This window comes from Wasmannia auropunctata, unplaced genomic scaffold, assembly GCF_000956235.1.
Source record: "Wasmannia auropunctata unplaced genomic scaffold, wasmannia.A_1.0 LD335888.1, whole genome shotgun sequence".
Lineage (NCBI taxonomy): Eukaryota > Metazoa > Arthropoda > Insecta > Hymenoptera > Formicidae > Wasmannia > Wasmannia auropunctata.
This window is the reverse complement of record NW_012027002.1, coordinates 2,056,663-2,066,564: the sequence shown is the minus strand read 5'-3', so window position 1 is coordinate 2,066,564 and position 9,902 is coordinate 2,056,663. Positions and strand designations below refer to the sequence as shown.

Here is a 9,902-nt window from a genome sequence, read left to right as displayed (position 1 = left end):
GTTAGATATACATATATCTTTTAAAGTTGAGCGAAGTGGAGCTCCGATCGCGGCGACGAGCTTAAGTTATTTGTATTTTCGAATAATACATATTACGAGTTTTTGAATAATAGCATAGATGTTTGCAAATAATATACCGAACTTGAGAATTAATTGCAACAATTGGCATATCTCAGAAAAGAACATTAATTTATTGAATCGTTGACTATAATTCATATTAATTCCGTGAAAACTTCACGGAACTATGTGGAATAAACTATTATTTCATTATTTTAAATCAAGCTACATTGTATTAATATTTATACAATATTATATTAATGTGAAAAGTAGGTATATATATGCCGCAAGAGATTTTGTAAAATCTGATCTTGTCTCGAAAAAAATCTCGATATATTCTCGTCTTGATTTCGGACGTTCGAAAATCTTGTCTCCTTTCAAAATTTTCGAAAATCTCGGAGATTGTAAAAATTACGATTTTTTAACATAAAAGTAGCTATAACTTAAAAAAATCATAATTTATTTTTTATTGTCATAATCATATTAATCATAATTTATTATAATTGTTGTTATGATTTATTTACGGTTATAAAAATGACTATAAGTCAAAAACAACTCATTTCCAGACCTATGTTTAGGTGTAGAGTTTTTTTTCCTTCTTTTCTTTCCCGAAATCACTTTCCGAAGTATTAGGGGCGATTTTCTGAACACCCTGTATAGTTTAATGTAATCTACTAGGCCTAGTAATATTGCTTTGAAATATTATTAATCATGTTTGTGTTATTTATTTAGGAAGACAATTATATTTATAATTTAAAATTTGAAAAATTTTAATTCATTTATTAAATCCATTTATTAAATTTTTGTCTTAAATTGTTGGAGTAATTGCAATTTAACTTATAAACGTTTCTAAAAATGTCTAACAAATTTCTAAAAAATCATTTTATGAAAATATTCGAATATATTTTCAGTGATTTTTTTTTGAAATTAATATTTATTATCTTATTTTATCATTTTCATTTGCAGTGTGTAAGTAGCCCAATTCGAGATATGTAGCTCAATCTGGCCATCCTGTGCGGAACGCCGCTAATCGAAATTAGGAAGGAGGAATCGAGAGCCGCAAGAGTTCTCGCTAGAAACCCTATAAGAAGAGACTCGCCAACTCGTCAGGCTATGATTAGCTGGGATTTGGATCGCACAATTGTGCTCCATGACACAATTTAATTAAATATACAGTTACGATAGCTGTCGGCTTCTTTGATGTCAGTGGTCATCGATCACTGTTAGCAATATTGAGGGCTGTACAAGCACTGAATTTGAACAACATTATAAGAAATTTTCTGTAAGTCTACAAATATTTTTACATGCAGCAAAAGTACAAGAATTACTACCTCTTGCATTAATTTCTTATTATAATAATGTAAATGTATTACACATTCAGTTTTGCTAACTGTTGTATCCTGCTTAAAAGATCCGATAGATAATGATAAAAATAGATTTAAACTTTATTGAAATTTTATCTAATTTTATAGTTAAATTTATAGTTTTAGTAGTAGTTTCTTTCGGACTCACATTTGAGCTACTACACGGAAAGAACGATTTTATTGAAAGACTTAAAAATTTTACTAAAAACAGATCTGAAAATAATTTTTTATTGAATCATCAAAATAATTTGTTGAAATGTTAAAACTGATGCTATATAAAACGTTTTGATATTCTAGCAATCGTTTTGACTTTTGCATAAAATAATTTTAATTATTGAACAAAAATTATTTTCAGATCTGGATTCAGCAAAATTGTTCTTTCCGTGTATAGACAAGTTATCTATTTCTATCGTTTTTTAATAATATTATATATCTTAAATATTAAATACGAACGTGTATGTTTTTTTATATGTATAACTTATCGAGTTATCTAATCCAAACTGAAAATTATGATTTGTTACATATTTTTTATTACATTTGTGAAAAATTTTAAAATTACTTGTATATAAAAGACACAAAATCTCTAAAATTAAAATATTACATAATAAATTATATACAAACTGAAAACATTGTACAATAATATCAATTTTGACTAAATACATATGTTCAAAGATAAGCGTTATTTATAGTGATTTTTAAATTATATACTATTATTACATTATACACTAAATAGATTAAAAAATAACAATTTTGATATTTATCAAAAACACGATAAAATTGTATAGGTTTTTTTTATCTAATTCTATTGAATCATCTGCTCTCGTCGCGGATATAATCGTTATAACAATCTACCATGTTCTTGGCTGTACAGTCATCAACGCCTGCGCAGAAGAAAATCGAACCCTTATGAACTCTTATCGCAATCCAGACCGCTCTTTTCCGTGTGATCTTTAAACTAAGTTGAATGTCCGGGTGCGAACGAGCAAACAAGCGAGCGAACGATCGAGAAATCCCAGTCCGGAAGCAGAGAGGCCTGTCGGACGAGGAGACGGATGAGCTGAAAGGAAACCGGTGAGGATGAGATTACCTTTTGTATAATCTTGTAAAGTCAGAACCATCTTTTTCTGTAACTACCAAAACTCTTCATTTTTTTTGTTGTCTCAAATATACCCTGCTATTCCTTGTTAATCACAATTTCTTGTTGCGTTTCTCGCCGCGCGTTCCCATCCTCGTTCTATTAGCGGAGCCCTTACGGCCTGCAAGCCGTGCCCCTCTACCGTTAGGTCGAGTTAGCCAGCCCACGCACAATCAACAATCGTTGTGGTTCGCTGTCGTAGTATCAGTTCATGTTTAGAAAAGATAATTTCGTGCGTTTCGAGTAATTTGTATCGAAGTTCTCGCGTACTGTCGCGATTGACATTGCCCTTGTGCGCGTCTGGCATCCAACTTTTCGTTTCATTTCGCGATTCGCAACCCAAGGATCGTGCGAGAAAAATCGTAAGGGCTACTACATCCTTCCTCAAACCTCTCTTCGGTTTTTTATCCGCGTCGCGCGCGTAACATTTGCCATAAGCGTGACACTATACGTCTCTCAGAATAGTTGTCAAAAACTTTAATCTCGTTAATTGTCATTATTGTACGAATATCGGCGCAATTACATAGACAGGAAATTTTCAGGGAGAGCGCGTAAAACAATCATGGGTCTGAAAAATGTGGTGATATTTCTGATCAGTTTAGCTATATGTCAATACGTTCAAAGTCTCCCTACGATCAGATCTACATCTGGAAATTATCCTAATGCAAATATCGATGGTGAGCATAAAGGCATAAAAATCATACGTGTATTTCAAAAAGTTTTGGTGGATTTTATTAACGCAATTTTATAAATATTTGTTGCAAGTTTATATTATTTTTGCTTACATCAAATAAAGATTTTTTTCTTTAATAAAATCTAAATTAAGTTTTGGGCTGAACGGTAAACTTCTTTTTGTATTTATATTAATGTCATCTTTTAGCAAAAAACAAAACAAACTTTCTGTTCAACTAAATAACAACATTGTTAATTTCCACAATTTAATAATTATAATAATGGAATACTTAAATAATTTATATTTTTAAAAATATATAATTTTACGCGCGTATGACCTTCGCACACAATTTACAAAACTTTTACCAAAACTTTTATGAAGACGATGATCTTATTATTTTCGTTACATTTTTTCTAAACAACAGATAAACCAATGAACTCAACAGGAATAGCAGGCGGAAATTACGCGAGGATCGGACAGTTTCCATTCATGGCATTAGTAACTCGATTTGAGGACAACAAGCAATACCAATGCAGTGGCACAATCATAAATATAAGATGGGTTCTCACAACTGGTAGTTGCGTAGAGAATCCATCATTGAATATTTATGCACCGAGGCACCACCAAAGATTTTTTGTAAGGTAAACGTATTAATTTCTGAACAGTGAAAAAAAATAATAATGTGTAATTGGTTTAAAATTATAAAATAAGCGTATTTTTAAAAAATTCTTTCATTATTTTATAATGCACACTATCTATTTTTGAAATAATAAAAATTAATTTTATTTTTTTTAAATAATTATGAAGAACATATAAACATGCATATGATCCAATTACTGAATAACAAGGAAGCCATATTCTTAAAACTGAACATGTACCTATTTTAAAATTAATCCAATTTTATCCACTCTTGGAAATCTACAAATAATCATAAAGGAAGAAATACAAGATTTTTTTTTTCAATGTTTTTTAAGTTTACATTAATTTTAAATACAATACCTACAATTATAATACTTATTTTCCGCTAAACATTTTTAAATAAATTTTATATATTTTTAAAATATTTTTCAAATTTACATTAATTTGCAAAATGCAATTAGTTCTATTTTATTCTCAAGACAATTTTAATCAATGATGGTAGAACATGTGACAAATGGCCATCTACATAAAATACACAGTAGAAAAATTTGTGTTAAATTTAACACATCTCACATGTCTTAAACGGTCCATTCAAATCTTTGTGTTAATTTAACGCAAAATGAATAGAAGTAGAAGTAGTTAGAAAGTAACACAAACATAATTATGTAAAAATTAACACAAAAAATGTAATACTTTAATACAATTTGGAAACAAATTGTAGAAGTATTATTTTAGTAAAATTAACACTTATAGTATGTAAAATTAACAAGTATTATATATTAAGATAAATATCTTTTATTCGTTTATCTTAGAATTTACGGTTTAAAACTACTTTATTTTTATATTATTTATTCATTACTTATAATTTGCTTTATTTTGACACTGAGAAATATTGAATATCAATTTAATACAAAAATAACGTAATCACATTATGTTAATTTAACAATCAAATGTGTTAAAAATTCGATACAAAATTTTAACAATAACGTGAGTGGACTGTTTCCAACATAAATACAAAACGTTTTTTAATGCGTACACTGGAAATTGAATGGCATTATCTATAAATCAAAAATGGAAAACTATGTACTTATAGAAAGAATCACATCTATCTTCTTTCTGTTGTTCCAATACTTCAATTTTAAGAAATTTTACTGACAACATTATTGGGTTGTCTGATTGTCTCTGATGAGAATAAAATCATCACCATATTTCCGTCGGCGTTCACTGTAAACAAGACAATTAAACTCTCTTTTTTCGTCAATTACTATTTTGTACACAGAACCTTTTCTTGCAAGAATATGATTTGCTTTTAGACATAAAAAATGCACTTTTATCAAGATTAAATACTCGATAAGATTCAATATTAATAAAATCTTTATGTTCCAAAAAAGTTTTGACTTTATTCACGTAATTTTTCTTCCGATGCACGACATATTGAGCCATTCTTACAAGTTTTGGATGTCATCGACAAAAGCCAAAATAATTATTTCCAATGTTACTTTACGTAGATAGCCATTCATCACATGTTACATCACCGTTGATTGAATTTTATCTTGAGAATAAACTAGAGTAAATTACTTTCAAATGCGATACAACCAACTTTGTATGATCTGTTGTTTTTGAAAAGATTTTCCTCATTTAATGGGAATATTTTATAAATATATATTATATTTTCTATACATTTTTCACAATAAATAAATTTTATCAAAATTTAAGTGAAATTTAATACATATAAACATAATGATACTCATAATTTTTCAATTTAACAATTGTCAAAAGTCTATCTTATGTGACATTCAGTAATATGTACATCACTCGAAGTAATATGTATCAACAACGGAACGCGTGTTCAGTTATCGGACGCATACCAATTGTATCATATAATGTATCTATTACTGAACATCCTAATATTTAATAAAAAATAAACTTTTCTGGCAATTTCTTTCAATAGATTTCATTGTTTTAGATATTTCTGATATGTAAAATGAAGTTTATATCTTAATTATACAATAAATTAAACGTAAATTCGCTTAAGATGTGTATTATGTTTTTAAGCAAAATGGTTAAGAATCTAATCAGAAATATTATTTTATGTTTTTAGAAAAAAAAAACTATTTTTGTAAAATACAGATGATATAGAAATATTCTTTTCATCAAAAACTAGATACTTTAAATTATTTAATATAGATGTATTTTTTAAATTTTGAATTAGGAGAAGTTTAATATTAATAAAAATGTATGTCTTTGTTCAGAAAATGGATTTTTACCTTAGCGTTCGGCATTATCGACAGTGATGTACAAGACGGTTTTCTTCGAGGCTCTGGTGTATCAATGAATACAACCCGAGCATTTGTATACCCAAGCTACATCCTAGGTCAGAACCTTTACGATATTGCCTTATTGTACATGCCGTTTAATATTCCTTTTTCCGGTAAGTATTATATACAAATTATTTCTTAATTCGCGTCTATTTATACGTCGATATTTTATTATTTCAAATCAAAATTACGCTGAAAGTGAATAACAATTTAAATGACAAATGTAGAAAAGGATCAATAACAAAAAATCGTATAGCTTTTTCTATAATCTTCAGTACATGTACATACATATGTAGGGAAAGTGCGCCTAGCACCGAACACCTATAAGTTTTTCTCAAAATTGGAAGGAATCGAAAATAAGGTTGAATAATGTATTACGTTTAGCATATAGTTAATGAAATATAGAAACAATATTCGTGAAAACAGTAAATAAATAAGCGTTTAAGTGTTAAAATAAAAATAAAAAACTGATGCCGAAATTATTCTCAAAGGTACATCGAATCCGGTCCGAATGTGATATCAAATGAAAGGTCTCATCAATCTGAAATCAACAAAAAAATGTAGCTTGGAGTGATTCACTGTTTCAAAGAAAACATCTCCTAAAGGTCCCAAAACCGTCGTTACTTTTGTTTGTATGACTTTTAGGACTTTGATCATGCTCTAACTTGCTCCAAAATTTGAAACTTTAGCAAAATATGATTAAATTGGGGTCACCAAAGGTTACAGACTTAATTGGAACCGCTCAAGAGTTCCGGCATCAAGGCAAAAAGTGAACCATCAATTGAACATATCTGTATCGAATAATAAAATCTATAACCTCTTAATTAGGTTCCCAAAAGTGTTTTCTTGTAATATCTTTTATCATTTTTTGACTCGAGACTCTCGAGTAAATAGTGTTCACATTGTACTCGATAAACCAATTAATTATTCACTTTTTACCCTAATGCTGAGTTTCTCGAGCAGTCGTGTCTGAAACCTTTGGCGACCCTAATTTAAATATATTTTGCTAAAATCAATTTTTGGAACAAATTAGAGCACAATCAAAGTCCTAAAAGCTATATAAACAAAAGTGGCGTCTGTCAGTTTGAGACTTTTAGAAGCTATTTTCTGAAACGTGGTGAGTCCATGCTAGAATTTGTTTTGCTTCAGATTGATGAGACCTTTCATTTGATATTACTTTCAAATCAGATTTTGAGAAATTTGTACCAAATTTGAGGATAATGGTCTATTGTTCCGTAGCATACGTCTTTCATGGAAAATTGCATATCTCAAAAAGTACTTCCCAGTACCGAACATGTAACAAAATAATATATTATTTCTGTATAAACAATATACAAACGTGTGAAACGATGCACAAACACAAAAATAACAATTTATTTTAGTAAATTGTAAAAGATTATTATGATAGGAGAAACATATTTTCAATTTCTCAATATTTTGAATATTCAAAATATTTGGCCTTCAATGTGTTCCGAAAAGATTCTGTTAAATTGATCCATTTGAGAAGTTGTGTTAACTTCTTTTCCAATTTTAATATTTTTAATTTTATCTCCCAGTGTACTTTTTGAAACGGATTATGAAGCAGCTTATCTGGAGCTCATTAATCCTTTAATTCATGACTTTCTTAATTAAACTTATATTAAGGAAATATTACGAATACCATGTCGCAATACTGATTTTAAGAAATGACCGAATGTAACATTTTCTATTTTAGATACTATTCAATTGATAGCACTTCCTTATACAAATGAAAGTTTTGCAAATAAAAATGGTCTTGTCACGGGGTGGGGAGGATCGAAAATGCTGAAATACGCTGAAGTATCGGTTATTCAAAATACTAAATGCAAACGATTCGGACCCTCTGGGTCTATCACCGACGTCAGTGACAATTCCGTCTGCACAGCCACAGGATTGGGAGAAGATATTTGTCAGGTAAAATAATCACAATTAATAATAAAACTATGTCTCTGTCCAGCAAGAGAATGTCCACAGTCTGTATATGTATAGCGGCAGCATAGTGAGACAAAGAGAGAGTGAGAAAGAGGGGGGAGAGAGAAGGAAGAGAGAGAGAGAGAAAGAGCGGCGTTGCACTACCCGCCTGTCATTGACAATTTGCACGAGCAACAACTCTGTGGAGAAGAGGAGCTTTTTAAGAATTCTATGAGAGACTTGCGCAAAATGGATAAGTTTTCGTCTTTTCCGTGGATATTCTCTCGCTGGATATGTAGTTTGTAATGCTATAGAATGAATCAAATATGGAATACTAATTTAAGAGGCATATAAATATGAATCAACTTAAATCATTTTAGACAGCTTTAGTAAGTGAATTTTGATGATATCTTTTCGTAAATTTATTATTTGGTTTTTTATTTTCAGAGCGGTGCTCCTCTCATCATAAAATCGGAAAATGGCAGGTATCTTCAAATTGGTATTTTGGGTATGTCAATTTGCTTTGGCAATGTACCCGAAAAGTTTACTAGGATTACTCCGTATATAACATGGATTCTCGAAGTTATAAAGTTAGAAGAGAGGAGAGAGGAAGAGGAGTGGGAGAGAGAGAGAGATAGAGTGAGAGAAAGGACAGAGAGAGAAAGAGAGGAAAAAGAGAGAGAGAAGGAAAGAGGGAGATTGTGGAAAGAAGGACAGAATGAGATGTTTGAGAGAGAAAGGGAGAGAAAGGAAAGGAAGAATATAGTTTTAAAAGACCTGCTTTTTTCAAATTATCGGAAAAAAAACGGAATCTTTTTTTTCCCGAAAAAACCAGGATTTGTTTTTTCCTGAAAAAATGCTATATAAATGATATAATACCTAATTTTTAATGTTTTTTATCATATTCAATATTAATTGGGATTTAGAAAATAATAAAAATGATTTTATGTGATTTATTTGAATGCTCGTTAAAATGTTTAAATTAAATATAAGCTTATAACTCTTATAAGTTATAACTTTTGTATTTTATAGTATTGTTAAAATAAGACACCTCGTATAAACGCTGGAATTAATAATATGTTAATTTTTATGTTTACATTTAAATACTATATTCCTTGAGGTGAGGATTATTTATTATTAAATAAACTATTTTAGGAAACGCAATCCTAACAACTAGTGTAAAGATTAATTTAAGTTAATGTTTATATTAAGTATTTTTAAAGAGTTTTGATTATTATTGTCAAGAGCCATATATACGTTTTATTATATTACGTTTTATTACATACGTTTTTTGTACATCATATATGTAAAATAAGCTTGGTTCACGGTCGGAATTACATGAAAGAATAGTACTGTGCTTTATTTTATTAACAAGTCTAGGTGCTTAGTATAAGAGAAAGAGAAAGAGATGATCTGAAAATATGTATGCGTGTGACATTGATGTAGTAGTAAACACATCAAATATAAATATCTTATACACACTACTATATCAATATTGCATATACAGTCGAACTTCGATAATTCGGAATTTCAATAAGGGAAGAGAGAAACTCTTCCGAAAGGTTCTTTATTAAAAAGAGTTTCCGACTTATCGAAATTCGAATGAAAGAGGGTTAAAGTATGAAAATTCGACTTACGGAGGTTTTGTGCAAAAGTTTAAAATTTTCCGATTATAATGGCTTTTAAAGAAAAAAAATCAATATTTGACAGTGACTTATTTACTGCATACATATAATAAACGTAATCATAAAACAAAATACTAGGCTATTACTCAGATCGGAAGAGCA

The 9,902-nt window shown here is 29.4% G+C and overlaps 1 protein-coding gene across 1 annotated transcript; it reads left to right on the top strand.

The window, feature by feature from the left end:
- The first annotated feature begins 2,452 nt into the window (after positions 1-2,452).
- Positions 2,453-9,161, top strand: LOC105455688 (venom serine protease Bi-VSP-like). The gene is made up of 7 exons (XM_011699187.1): positions 2,453-2,492; positions 3,099-3,233; positions 3,654-3,870; positions 6,121-6,299; positions 7,901-8,118; positions 8,563-8,623; positions 9,148-9,161. The coding sequence occupies exons 2-7, from the start codon at positions 3,119-3,121 to the stop codon at positions 9,159-9,161; spliced, it is 804 nt and encodes a 267-aa protein (XP_011697489.1). The 5' UTR covers positions 2,453-2,492; positions 3,099-3,118.
- Positions 9,162-9,902: the final 741 nt, after the last annotated feature.

Bases quoted from the DNA above. Each gene is read 5' to 3' on its own strand.
- LOC105455688 (XM_011699187.1), top strand. From the start codon at position 3,119: ATGGGTCTGAAAAATGTGGTGATATTTCTGATCAGTTTAGCTATATGT. The intron at 3,234-3,653 runs GTGAGCATAAAG...TCTAAACAACAG, and splicing joins TCCTAATGCAAATATCGATG to ATAAACCAATGAACTCAACA. The intron at 8,119-8,562 runs GTAAAATAATCA...TTTTATTTTCAG, and splicing joins TGGGAGAAGATATTTGTCAG to AGCGGTGCTCCTCTCATCAT.